General features: G+C 37.3%; 1 protein-coding gene across 5 annotated transcripts in view; it reads right to left on the minus strand.

Annotated features, from left to right (window-relative positions):
- The window catches only part of LOC106074474 (uncharacterized), a 42,297-nt gene that overhangs the window by 11,858 nt on the left and 14,842 nt on the right, over positions 1 to 15,597 (minus strand). For all 5 annotated transcript variants that reach the window (XM_056020160.1, XM_056020161.1, XM_056020162.1 and 2 more), the window contains one exon: positions 5,377 to 5,457. In XM_056020160.1, the coding sequence (XP_055876135.1) occupies positions 5,377 to 5,457 (81 nt within the window). The remainder of the gene's footprint in view (positions 1 to 5,376; positions 5,458 to 15,597) is intronic.

The raw sequence follows: 15,597 nt of genomic DNA on the forward strand, positions 1-15,597 counted from the left end.
ACGACATGTCCTAACTTAGCCCTAATAGGTTCTTTTTAGACGAACATGTCCTAACTTAGCCCTATGAGGTTCTTTTTAGGCGACATGTCCTAAGTTTGCCCTAATGGGTTCTTTTTAGACGAACATGTCCTAACTTAGCCCTATGAGGTTCTTTTTAGGCGACATGTCCTAAGTTTGCCTAACATTTTATTCAAATCCGTCTAGTTTCCGTCTCTTGCCACGGCTGAAGAGTTCCCCCCTCCCCCCGTAAAATAATATTATCAAGACGTCAACAAATATTTAAACTGTTTTTTTTTAGTCTTTTTTTGTAAAAATCAACAACAAACAAACAAAAAACAAAATACATGTATTATTATTATTATTGATTTAGCAAATTATTTGTCAGTCGTGACGCAAATCTAGTGGGTAAAGAAGTTTTTCAAACTAGTGAATGCGAGGTCTTCAGTTGTTTGTTTTTTTAAGCCTACAGAAAAGAACATTCCATCTCGAAATTTAGCCAAATCAAATTGGGACAGAAACAGACATGTTCCCGATTCCATTAGATCTTTATTCCAGAAACAGACCACTTCCCCAGGTTTTTGTTCCAGATACAGACCACTTCCGCTAGGTCTCTGTTCCAGAATCAGACCACTTCTCCTAGGTCATTGTTCTAGAAACAGACCACTTCCCCTAGATCTTTGATCTAGAAACAGACCACTTCCCCTAGATCTTTGATCTAGAAACAGACCACTTCCCCTAGATCTTTGATCTAGAAACAGACCACTTCCCCTAGATCTTTGATCTAGAAACAGACCACTTCCCCTAGATCTTTGATCTAGAAACAGACCACTTCCCCTAGGTCTTAGTTCTCACTGACATTATACTTACATACATATGTTGTACATTGTGTAATAGAATGTAATAATGTTTAAACTGAAGATGTAAATTGAAGCGTTCATTAAAGCATGTTTGTAAACTTACTGCTGTGGAGTATTTGTGTTAGTTTTGATGTAAGCATAAGAAATAGTGGGCGGATGTTTTGGTTGTGTAAGCTGAACAGATTCTGATGAAATCACGAGGTTGTCTTTCATAGTTCATGCTTATAAATAGCGGTGTGAAAGTTGAAGAAAGAAGAACAAGCGAGACACGTGAGACACAAGAGATCTGTCTGCTAGAGCTTGTTTATTTATAAATACAAGTTTTATTCAGTTTTGTCTTGAAAGTTGTTTTTTTTTTCAAATTCTATATTAAGAATTGAATACGCCTACGTCGGTTTAGTTGTACTAGATGTTTGGAGCTACAAACCAACGAATGAGTATTAACACCTACATTTTACATGGGCCAACATGTGAGAATGTGTTAGCTGTTCGGAGTTAGATCCCAAACCTGTTGCAACACTAAATTATCTGAATAACAATTTATCTGACATCATTCGCTACATGTAGATGACGTAGACATTTCTTGTGTAGCATACTTCACATAACAATGGAACTGGTAGCATACTTCACATAACAATGGAACTGGTAGCATACTTCACATAACAATGGAACTGGTAGAATACTTCACATAACAATGGAACTGGTAGCATACTTCACATAACAATAGAACTTTTAGCATACTTCACATAACAATGGAACTGGTAGCATACTTCACATAACAATAGAACTTTTAGCATACTTCACATAACAATAGAAGTTTAAGCATACTTCACATAACAATGGAACTTGTAGCATACTTAAAATAACAATGGTACTAACTTACTAGACCACGCCCATCAGCCATTTTTTTTTAAATCCGTGTAAAGTTTTGTACTCATTGTGTGCTGAAGTCATTGTGTGCTGAAGTCATTGTGTGCTCAAGTCATTGTGTGCTCAGGTCATTGTGTGCTGAAGTCATTGTGTGCTGAAGTCATTGTGTGCTCAAGTCATTGTGTGCTCAAGTCATTGTGTGCTGAAGTCATTGTGTGCTGAAGTCATTGTGTGCTCAGGTCATTGTGTGCTCAGGTCATTGTGTGCTCAAGTCATTGTGTGCTCAAGTCAATAAGTGCTCAGGTCATTGTGTGCTCAGGTCATTGTGTGCTCAAGTCATTGTGTGCTCAGGTCATTGTGTGCTCAGGTCATTGTGTGCTCAAGTCATTGTGTGCTCAAGTCATTGTGTGCTCAAGTCATTGTGTGCTCAGGTCATTGTGTGCTCAAGTCATTGTGTGCTGAAGTCATTGTGTGCTGAAGTCATTGTGTGCTCAAGTCATTGTGTGCTCAGGTCATTGTGTGCTCAGGTCATTGTGTGCTCAAGTCATTGTGTGCTCAGGTCATTGTGTGCCCAGGTCATTGTGTGCTCAGGTCATTGTGTGCTCAAGTCATTGTGTGCTCAAGTCATTGTGTGCTCAAGTCAATAAGTGCTCAAGTCATTGTGTGCTCAAGTCAATAAGTGCTCAAGTCATTGTGTGTTCAAGTCATTGTGTGCTCAGGTCATTGTGTGCTCAGGTCATTGTGTGCTCAAGTCAATAAGTGCTCAAGTCATTGTATGCTACTAATGTAGGAAACGTTTGTGTGTGTTAGTTAGGGTTTTCATTTATCACGGGTGTCTGTGATAGGTTTGGAAACATTGTTTTGGCTGAAACATTTTTTTAGCGCCCTACATTTCTTTATAAGGCAGTTCGAAATAACTAAGTGTGTCTTTGGAAAACTAACACTTTTTTTTTATAATGAATATGCAAATGTATTTTTTTATTCTTGAACAACACCATTTTCAAATTAAGAATAATAAGTCTTATTATGTTTGAGTCAGTTTTGACTACTTTGCAGTAATACATACCACTAGTTTCATAGTCTCAACTGTTGGGCCCTCTGTGAGCAGTCGTTTTCACCAATAATTATGTGATTCGGGTGTGAGTGTGTCACGAAATGTGTCGCTACTAAGTCGCAGGATCCCGCCATTTGATCTTGTCGTGTCTTATTCTCAAGTTCATTTGATGATTGTATGCATCTTGTAGATCATGTGATCACCGACCATCTTTTGGTAAAGATAAAATCTTAGCACACGTGCAAACTTTATCTTCTATAGTCTATACAATCCTAGACTTCACAGCTCATCCTTCATGTTTCTGTAGCTCAGTGCGCCATGTTCCAATTTCTTTTGTGGTCCAGTGGGGGCGGGGGGAGAGGGGGTATCTGGGAGGAGGTTTCCGTGCTGCCTTTAGGCGCTCTCCATAAACATAAATCATCTTGAGTCGGTGTTTGAACTCTAGCCCCCTTCATAGGTGGCCAAGCGGTGTTTACCACCGAGCCACACGTGGGCGCGTATTGTTTTAATTGAGTAAGTCTTTGTTCACCTTGGATAACTTTCGTAAAAAGTTCTAGTGTGAAAATCTCTGGAGTAATTTAACGATATTTGTAAATTTTATTTTCTAAATTTGAAGATCCGTTTTTAGACCAAGTGGGCAGAGCTGTTTCTGTGCCCCACGGTTAACGAGGGTGTCACGTGACCAGCACAACGACCAACCGTCTTTACATTACCCCAACTACTGACAGGTACCCATTAGATAGTGCTCCAAGGCTGGTTTGAAGTGATTGTTTGATTTCTTGTTTCCGTCAAGGCGTTCCTTAACAAAATATTTCCACTAAGTCCAGTTCTCCTACAGGACGGCAGGGGATGAAAGCAGGCAAGGTTCAAACTCGGGACCATTGTGGCGATAGTAGGAAGCGCATACGACATGACCAGGCAGCCATTCTAGACATGCATTTTACCTTTCAAGTTTGTGTCATAACAGAAATATTAAGTGCACAGCAAATTTTTTTTTGTTCCCACCAAAAAGCAGTGGTTAATGTAAATATTGCTTTGAGTCAATGGAACTGCTCGAGCAAAGTGTTAGAGAATCAATGCACTGGTGTTGATCTGACATTTCAAAACCAACAGTTGCATGTTGTGTTGGGGAAAATGAAGACAAATCAGATAATTTCATCAACACAGCACAAAGTAAGACTACCCCCCCCCCACCACACACACACAAGCTAGATACCCCCCGATGTGAAAGATTTCCCCTCCCCCTTTACGAATTCCTTGTGATAAGTTTGTACTTTGTACAGGAGAACGCCAAATTTCCTGAAGTTTTACTTTGACATTTTTTTTTCCTTCAGTTATTTTCTTACTTTCAGAGGTAAGTGTGTGTGTGTGTTGGTGTTGCTACACGGGTGTGTTGGGTTGTAGCTCCAGACAGTTGGTCTTAATCGATCGTCGTAGGTGTGTTCATTTCTTAGTGCCGCGACTTCAATGAAACTTTTTAAAGAAACTATTCACACGAAAATGAAAGTAACTTTGATTAACACCAGGCCCTAGACACACACACACACAAGCACGCACGCACACACACATCTTTCAACGTCAATGTAGATGTATGTCAACACAGACACAGGTCAAATATTCTCTTCCTAAACAACGGAAACAAAATGCAAAGTGAAAAACGTCTTTCTGTCTGTCTTTCTGTCTGTCCTTGACCTCCCACTTCAACTTTCACTTCTCTATTTATAGTTCAACTGAGATGATTACATCAGAATCTGTTCAGCCTATACAAACATAAATTATCCGCCATACCCCTGGTTACATCAGAATCTGTTCAGTCTATACAAACATAAATTATCCGCCATACCCCTGGTTACATCAGAATCTATTCAACCTATACAAACATAAATTATCCGCCATACCCCTGGTTACATCAGAATCTGTTCAGTCTATACAAACACAAATTATCCGCCATACGTTTACCCATCCCATGCTTACATACCTTATGATGAGAAGGAGGCATTGATTGTTTCCATAATTTTGTCTTTCGTTCTTACAAAACGAGGCCTCAAGTCAACCATGGGAGGCCTATGTTCATGTCAGAACTAAAGTGAACTATATTTTTCTAGCCCCACGGATACCATAGCACCAAGTCTAGTGTTTCACTGTTTCACAATGTCTCAACCTTTTTTTTTGACATTGTTTGTATAGAGTTTGTGTATATTGTCTTAATTTGTCATTGTAGAATAGATGTTTTGTGTGTATTAAATATCTTATTACAAAAAGTTTCTAAATTGTTTTTATAATTAAAATATAAATCTCCAATATTTATGTTTCTTTATTTATACTAGGAAAAACAAAAATATCCTAAACGTATTTCTTGAAAATAAAGTTTTCATCATACTGAATTTTTCTAGGTCAGTGTTGCTTGTAAAATAAAAACACATGACATGTATCAAGATTGAGTCTAGTGAAATATTGTAAACATATGAAATTAAAATACTTAGAAAACAAATGAAGAAAATAAGTTTAAATCTATTGAACAAATGTTCAAAATGAAGACAGACATATGTCTACAGGGCTCAGTAAAATCTACATCAGCACCACTCAAGTTCTTACCTAGATGATGGCTGTCAATGGGCTGGCCTTCATTTTTATCGTCACCTTTTGGAAATAAGTTGTGTCGTTCACAGGTTTCATCTGTACACAAATACAAATAGTCTTTAGAGGGGATTCATCAGATTTTCAAATACAAATAGTCTTTACAGGGGATTCATCAGATTTTCAAATACAAATAGTCTTTAGAGGGGATTCATCAGATTTTCAAATACAAATAGTCTTTAGAGGGGATTTATCAGATTTTCAAATACAAATAGTCTTTAGAGGGGATTCATCAGATTTTCAAATACAAATAGTCTTTAGAGGGGATTTATCAGATTTTCAAATACAAATAGTCTTTAGAGGGGATTCATCAGATTTTCAAATACAAATAGTCTTTAGAGGGGATTCATCAGATTTTCAAATTCAAATAGTCTTTAGAGGGGATTCATCAGATTTTCAAATACAAATAGTCTTTAGAGGGGATTCATCAGATTTTCAAATTCAAATAGTCTTTAGAGGGGATTCATTAGATTTTCAAATACAAATAGTCTTTAGAGGGGATTCATCAGATTTTCAAATTCAAATAGTCTTTAGAGGGGATTCATCAGATTTTCAAATACAAATAGTCTTTAGAGGGGATTCATCAGATTTTCAAATACAAATAGTCTTTAGAGGGGATTCATCAGATTTTCAAATACAAATAGTCTTTAGAGGGGATTCATCAGATTTTCAAATACAAATAGTCTTTAGAGGGGATTCATCAGATTTTCAAATACAAATAGTCTTTAGAGGGGATTCATCAGATTTTCAAATACAAATAGTCTTTAGAGGGGATTCATCAGATTTTCAAATACAAATAGTCTTTAGAGGGGATTCATCAGATTTTCAAATACAAATAGTCTTTAGAGGGGATTCATCAGATTTTCAAATACAAATAGTCTTCAGAGGGGATTCATCAGATTTTCAAATACAAATAGTCTTTAGAGGGGATTCATCAGATTTTCAAATACAAATAGTCTTTAGAGGGGATTCATCAGATTTTCAAATGCAAATAGTCTTTAGAGGGCATTCATCAGATTTTCAAATGCAAATAGTCTTTAGAGGGGATTCATCAGATTTTCAAATACAAATAGTCTTTAGAGGGGATTCATCAGATTTTCAAATTCAAATAGTCTTTAGAGGGGATTCATCAGATTTTCAAATTCAAATAGTCTTTAGAGGGGATTCATCAGATTTTCAAATACAAATAGTCTTTAGAGGGGATTCATCAGATTTTCAAATTCAAATTGTCTTTAGAGGGGATTCATCAGATTTTCAAATACAAATAGTCTTTAGAGGGGATTCATCAGATTTTCAAATTCAAATAGTCTTTAGAGGGGATTCATCAGATTTTCAAATACAAATAGTCTTTAGAGGGGATTCATCAGATTTTCAAATACAAATAGTCTTTAGAGGGGATTCATCAGATTTTCAAATACAAATAGTCTTTAGAGGGGATTCATCAGATTTTCAAATACAAATAGTCTTTAGAGGGGATTCATCAGATTTTCAAATACAAATAGTCTTTAGAGGGGATTCATCAGATTTTCAAATACAAATAGTCTTTAGAGGGGATTCATCAGATTTTCAAATACAAATAGTCTTTAGAGGGGATTCATCAGATTTTCAAATACAAATAGTCTTTAGAGGGGATTCATCAGATTTTCAAATACAAATAGTCTTTAGAGGGGATTCATCAGATTTTCAAATGCAAATAGTCTTTAGAGGGGATTCATCAGATTTTCAAATACAAATAGTCTTTAGAGGGGATTCATCAGATTTTCAAATGCAAATAGTCTTTAGAGGGGATTCATCAGATTTTCAAATACAAATAGTCTTTAGAGGGGATTCATCAGATTTTCAAATACAAATAGTCTTTAGAGGGGATTCATCAGATTTTCAAATGCAAATAGTCTTTAGAGGGGATTCATCAGATTTTCAAATACAAATAGTCTTTAGAGGGGATTCATCAGATTTTCAAATACAAATAGTCTTTAGAGGGGATTCATCAGATTTTCAAATGCAAATAGTCTTTAGAGGGGATTCATCAGATTTTCAAATACAAATAGTCTTTAGAGGGGATTCATCAGATTTTCAAATACAAATAGTCTTTAGAGGGGATTCATCAGATTTTCAAATACAAATAGTCTTTAGAGGGGATTCATCAGATTTTCAAATACAAATAGTCTTTAGAGGGGATTCATCAGATTTTCAAATACAAATAGTCTTTAGAGGGGATTCATCAGATTTTCAAATACAAATAGTCTTTAGAGGGGATTCATCAGATTTTCAAATTCAAATAGTCTTTAGAGGGGATTCATCAGATTTTTAAATTCAAATAGTCTTTAGAGGGGATTCATCAGATTTTCAAATTCAAATAGTCTTTAGAGGGGATTCATCAGATTTTCAAATTCAAATAGTCTTTAGAGGGGATTCATCAGATTTTCAAATTCAAATAGTCTTTAGAGGGGATTCATCAGATTTTCAAATTCAAATAGTCTTTAGAGGGGATTCATCAGATTTTCAAATTCAAATAGTCTTTAGAGGGGATTCATCAGATTTTCAAATACAAATAGTCTTTAGAGGGGATACATCAGATTTTCAAATTCAAATAGTCTTTAGAGGGGATTCATCAGATTTTCAAATACAAATAGTCTTTAGAGGGGATTCATCAGATTTTCAAATACAAATAGTCTTTAGAGGGGATTCATCAGATTTTCAAATACAAATAGTCTTTAGAGGGGATTCATCAGATTTTCAAATACAAATAGTCTTTAGAGGGGATTCATCAGATTTTCAAATACAAATAGTCTTTAGAGGGGATTCATCAGATTTTCAAATACAAATAGTCTTTAGAGGGGATTCATCAGATTTTCAAATACAAATAGTCTTTAGAGGGGATTCATCAGATTTTCAAATGCAAATAGTCTTTAGAGGGGATTCATCAGATTTTCAAATACAAATAGTCTTTAGAGGGGATTCATCAGATTTTCAAATACAAATAGTCTTTAGAGGGGATTCATCAGATTTTCAAATGCAAATAGTCTTTAGAGGGGATTCATCAGATTTTCAAATACAAATAGTCTTTAGAGGGGATTCATCAGATTTTCAAATGCAAATAGTCTTTAGAGGGGATTCATCAGATTTTCAAATGCAAATAGTCTTTAGAGGGGATTCATCAGATTTTCAAATACAAATAGTCTTTAGAGGGGATTCATCAGATTTTCAAATACAAATAGTCTTTAGAGGGGATTCATCAGATTTTCAAATACAAATAGTCTTTAGAGGGGATTTATCAGATTTTCAAATACAAATAGTCTTTAGAGGGGATTCATCAGATTTTCAAATACAAATAGTCTTTAGAGGGGATTCATCAGATTTTCAAATTCAAATAGTCTTTAGAGGGGATTCATCAGATTTTCAAATACAAATAGTCTTTAGAGGGGATTCATCAGATTTTCAAATACAAATAGTCTTTAGAGGGGATTCATCAGATTTTCAAATACAAATAGTCTTTAGAGGGGATTCATCAGATTTTCAAATACAAATAGTCTTTAGAGGGGATTAATCAGATTTTCAAATACAAATAGTCTTTAGAGGGGATTCATCAGATTTTCAAATACAAATAGTCTTTAGAGGGGATTCATCAGATTTTCAAATACAAATAGTCTTTAGAGGGGATTCATCAGATTTTCAAATACAAATAGTCTTTAGAGGGGATTCATCAGATTTTCAAATACAAATAGTCTTTAGAGGGGATTCATCAGATTTTCAAATACAAATAGTCTTTAGAGGGGATTCATCAGATTTTCAAATACAAATAGTCTTTAGAGGGGATTCATCAGATTTTCAAATACAAATAGTCTTTAGAGGGGATTCATCAGATTTTCAAATACAAATAGTCTTTAGAGGGGATTCATCAGATTTTCAAATACAAATAGTCTTTAGAGGGGATTCATCAGATTTTCAAATACAACTAGTCTTTAGAGGGGATTCATCAGATTTTCAAATACAAATAGTCTTTAGAGGGGATTAATCAGATTTTCAAATACAAATAGTCTTTAGAGGGGATTCATCAGATTTTCAAATACAAATAATCTTTAGAGGGGATTCATCAGATTTTCAAATACAAATAGTCTTTAGAGGGGATTCATCAGATTTTCAAATACAAATAGTCTTTAGAGGGGATTCATCAGATTTTCAAATACAAATAGTCTTTAGAGGGGATTCATCAGATTTTCAAATACAAATAGTCTTTAGAGGGGATTCATCAGATTTTCAAATACAAATAGTCTTTAGAGGGGATTAATCAGATTTTCAAATACAAATAGTCTTTAGAGGGGATTAATCAGATTTTCAAATACAAATAGTCTTTAGAGGGGATTCATCAGATTTTCAAATACAAATAGTCTTTAGAGGGGATTCATCAGATTTTCAAATACAAATAGTCTTTAGAGGGGATTCATCAGATTTTCAAATACAAATAGTCTTTAGAGGGGATTCATCAGATTTTCAAATACAAATAGTCTTTAGAGGGGATTCATCAGATTTTCAAATACAAATAGTCTTTAGAGGGGATTCATCAGATTTTCAAATACAAATAGTCTTTAGAGGGGATTCATCAGATTTTCAAATACAAATAGTCTTTAGAGGGGATTCATCAGATTTTCAAATACAAATAGTCTTTAGAGGGGATTCATCAGATTTTCAAATACAAATAGTCTTTAGAGGGGATTCATCAGATTTTCAAATACAAATAGTCTTTAGAGGGGATTAATCAGATTTTCAAATACAAATAGTCTTTAGAGGGGATTAATCAGATTTTCAAATACAAATAGTCTTTAGAGGGGATTAATCAGATTTTCAAATACAAATAGTCTTTAGAGGGGATAAATCAGATTTTCAAATACAAATAGTCTTTAGAGGGGATTCATCAGATTTTCAAATACAAATAGTCTTTAGAGGGGATTCATCAGATTTTCAAATACAAATAGTCTTTAGAGGGGATTCATCAGATTTTCAAATACAAATAGTCTTTAGAGGGGATTCATCAGATTTTCAAATACAAATAGTCTTTAGAGGGGATTCATCAGATTTTCAAATACAAATAGTCTTTAGAGGGGATTCATCAGATTTTCAAATACAAATAGTCTTTAGAGGGGATTCATCAGATTTTCAAATACAAATAGTCTTTAGAGGGGATTCATCAGATTTTCAAATGCAAATAGTCTTTAGAGGGGATTCATCAGATTTTCAAATGCAAATAGTCTTTAGAGGGGATTCATCAGATTTTCAAATGCAAATAGTCTTTAGAGGGGATTCATCAGATTTTCAAATGCAAATAGTCTTTAGAGGGGATTCATCAGATTTTCAAATGCAAATAGTCTTTAGAGGGGATTCATCAGATTTTCAAATGCAAATAGTCTTTAGAGGGGATTCATCAGATTTTCAAATGCAAATAGTCTTTAGAGGGGATTCATCAGATTTTCAAATGCAAATAGTCTTTAGAGGGGATTCATCAGATTTTCAAATGCAAATAGTCTTTAGAGGGGATTCATCAGATTTTCAAATGCAAATAGTCTTTAGAGGGGATTCATCAGATTTTCAAATTCAAATAGTCTTTAGAGGGGATTCATCAGATTTTCAAATTCAAATAGTCTTTAGAGGGGATTCATCAGATTTTCAAATACAAATAGTCTTTAGAGGGGATTCATCAGATTTTCAAATGCAAAATCCCGGTCTTTACCGAGATTCGAAACCAGGAATTCAGGTTAGGAAGCCACCGCTTCCACCACAAACACTAATAATTGAATTTAAATGGCGCTATCAACAATACCAATACCGGGTCAAGGTTTTTTGAGAACATACAAGACAGAAACTGACTACAATACCGGATCAAGGCTTTTTGAGAACATACCAGACAGAAACTGACTACAATACCGGATCAAGGCTTTTTGAGAACATACCAGACAGAAACTGACTACAATACCGGATCAAGGCTTTTTGAGAACATACCAGACAGAAACTGACTACAATACCGGGTCAAGGCTTTTTGAGAACATACCAGACAGAAACTGACTACAATACCGGATCAAGGTTTTTTTAGAACATACCAGACAGAAACTGACTACAATACCGGATCAAGGTTTTTTGAGAACATACCAGACAGAAACTGACTACAATACCGGATCAAGGTTTTTTGAGAACATACCAGACAGAAACTGACTACAATACCGGGTCAAGGTTTTTTGAGAACATACCAGACAGAAACTGACTACAATACCGAGTCAAGGCTTTTTGAGAACATACCAGACAGAAACTGACTACAATACCGGATCAAGGTTTTTTGAGAACATACCAGACAGAAACTGACTACAATACCGAGTCAAGGCTTTTTGAGAACATACCAGACAGAAACTGATTACAATACCGGGTCAAGGCTGTTTGAGAACATACCACTGACCTAGCGATATAGCCTGCACTGACTTAACAACATAGCCTGCACTGACTTAACAACATAGCCTGCACTGACTTAACAACATAGCCTGCACTGACCTAGCGATATAGCCTGCACTGACTTAACAACATAGCCTGCACTGACCTAGCGATATAGCCTGCACTGACTTAACAACATAGCCTGCACTGACCTAGCGATATAGCCTACACTGACTTAACAACATAGCCTACACTGACTTAACAACATAGCCTACACTGACTTAACAACATAGCCTACACTGACTTAACAACATAGCCTACACTGACTTAACAACATAGCCTACACTGACTTTACAACATAGTCTGCACTGACCTAGCGATATAGCCTGCACTGACTTAACAACATAGCCTGCACTGACCTAGCGATATAGCCTGCACTGACTTAACAACATAGCCTGCACTGACCTAGCGATATAGCCTGCACCGACTTAACAACATAGTCTGCACTGACTAAGCGACATAGCCTACACTGACTTAACAACATAGTCTGCACTGACCTAGCGATATAGCCTGCACTGACTTAACAACATAGTCTGCACTGACCTAGCGATATAGCCTGCACTGACTAAACAACATAGTCTGCACTGACATAGCGATATAGCCTGCATTGACTTAACAACATAGTCTGCACTGACCTAGCGATATAGCCTGCACTGACTTAACAACATAGCCTGCACTGACCTAGCGATATAGCCTGCACTGACTTAACAACATAGTCTGCACTGACCTAGCGATATAGCCTGCACTGACTTAACAACATAGCCTGCACTGACCTAGCGATATAGCCTGCACTGACTTAACAACATAGTCTGCACTGACCTAGCGATATAGCCTGCACTGACTTAACAACATAGCCTGCACTGACCTAGCGATATAGCCTGCACTGACTTAACAACATAGCCTGCACTGACTAAGCGACATAGCCTACACTGACTTAACAACATAGTCTGCACTGACCTAGCGATATAGCCTGCACTGACTTAACAACATAGTCTGCACTGACCTAGCGATATAGCCTGCACTGACTAAACAACATAGTCTGCACTGACCTAGCGATATAGCCTGCATTGACTTAACAACATAGTCTGCACTGACCTAGAGATATAGCCTGCACTGATTTAACAACATAGCCTGCACTGACTAAGCGACATAGCCTACACTGACTTAACAACATAGCCTACACTGACTTAACAACATAGTCTGCACTGACCTAGCGATATAGCCTGCACTGACTTAACAACATAGCCTGCACTGACTAAGCGATATAGCCTGCACTGACTTAACAACATAGTCTGCACTGACCTAGCGATATAGCCTGCACTGACTTAACAACATAGCCTGCACTGACTAAGCGACATAGCCTACACTGACTTAACAACATAGCCTACACTGACTTAACAACATAGTCTGCACTGACCTAGCGATATAGCCTGCACTGACTTAACAACATAGTCTGCACTGACCTAGCGATATAGCCTGCACTGACTTAACAACATAGCCTGCACTGACCTAGCGATATAGCCTGCACTGACTTAACAACATAGTCTGCACTGACCTAGCGATATAGCCTGCACTGACTTAACAACATAGCCTGCACTGACCTAGCGATATAGCCTGCACTGACTTAACAACATAGTCTGCACTGACCTAGCGATATAGCCTGCACTGACTTAACAACATAGCCTGCACTGACCTAGCGATATAGCCTGCACTGACTTAACAACATAGCCTGCACTGACTAAGCGACATAGCCTACACTGACTTAACAACATAGTCTGCACTGACCTAGCGATATAGCCTGCACTGACTTAACAACATAGTCTGCACTGACCTAGCGATATAGCCTGCACTGACTAAACAACATAGTCTGCACTGACCTAGCGATATAGCCTGCATTGACTTAACAACATAGTCTGCACTGACCTAGAGATATAGCCTGCACTGATTTAACAACATAGCCTGCACTGACTAAGCGACATAGCCTACACTGACTTAACAACATAGCCTACACTGACTTAACAACATAGTCTGCACTGACCTAGCGATATAGCCTGCACTGACTTAACAACATAGCCTGCACTGACTAAGCGATATAGCCTGCACTGACTTAACAACATAGTCTGCACTGACCTAGCGATATAGCCTGCACTGACTTAACAACATAGCCTGCACTGACTAAGCGACATAGCCTACACTGACTTAACAACATAGCCTACACTGACTTAACAACATAGTCTGCACTGACCTAGCGATATAGCCTGCACTGACTTAACAACATAGTCTGCACTGACCTAGCGATATAGCCTGCACTGACTTAACAACATAGTCTGCACTGACCTAGCGATATAGCCTGCATTGACTTAACAACATAGTCTGCACTGACCTAGCGATATAGCCTGCACTGATTTAACAATATAGTCTGCACTGACCTAGCGATAAAGCCTGCACTGACTTAACAACATAGTCGCACTGACCTAGCGATATAGCCTGCACTGACTTAACAACATAGTCTGCAATGACCTAGCGATATAGCCTGCACTGACTTAACAACATAGTCTGCACTGACCTAGCGATATAGCCTGCACTGACTTAACAACATAGTCTGCACTGACCTAGATATATAGCCTGCACTGACTTAACAACATAGTCTGCACTGACCTAGTGATATAGCCTGCACTGACTTAACAACATAGCCTGCACTGACTTAACAACATAGCCTGCACTGACTTAACAACATAGCCTGCACTGACCTAACAACATAGCCTGCACTGACCTATCAACATAGCCTGCACTCACTACAGCAAACATATCCACAAAATGCTGTTCATTAGTCTGCACTGACCTAGCGATAAAGCCTGCACTGACTTAACAACATAGTCGCACTGACCTAGCGATATAGCCTGCACTGACTTAACAACATAGTCTGCACTGACCTAGCGATATAGCCTGCACTGACTTAACAACATAGTCTGCACTGACCTAGCGATATAGCCTGCACTGACTAAACAACATAGTCTGCACTGACCTAGCGATATAGCCTGCATTGACTTAACAACATAGTCTGCACTGACCTAGCGATATAGCCTGCACTGACTTAACAACATAGCCTGCACTGACTAAGCGATATAGCCTGCACTGACTTAACAACATAGTCTGCACTGACCTAGCGATATAGCCTGCACTGACTTAACAACATAGCCTGCACTGACTAAGCGACATAGCCTACACTGACTTAACAACATAGCCTACACTGACTTAACAACATAGTCTGCACTGACCTAGCGATATAGCCTGCATTGACTTAACAACATAGTCTGCACTGACCTAGCGATATAGCCTGCACTGATTTAACAACATAGTCTGCACTGACCTAGCGATAAAGCCTGCACTGACTTAACAACATTGTCGCACTGACCTAGCGATATAGCCTGCACTGACTTAACAACATAGTCTGCAATGACCTAGCGATATAGCCTGCACTGACTTAACAACATAGTCTGCACTGACCTAGCGATATAGCCTGCACTGACTTAACAACATAGTCTGCACTGACCTAGAGATATAGCCTGCACTGACTTAACAACATAGTTTGCACTGACCTAGTGATATAGCCTGCACTGACTTAACAACATAGCCTGCACTGACTTAACAACATAGCCTGCACTGACTTAACAACATAGCCTGCACTGACCTAACAACATAGCC

This window comes from Biomphalaria glabrata, chromosome 2, assembly GCF_947242115.1.
Source record: "Biomphalaria glabrata chromosome 2, xgBioGlab47.1, whole genome shotgun sequence".
NCBI lineage: Eukaryota > Metazoa > Mollusca > Gastropoda > Planorbidae > Biomphalaria > Biomphalaria glabrata.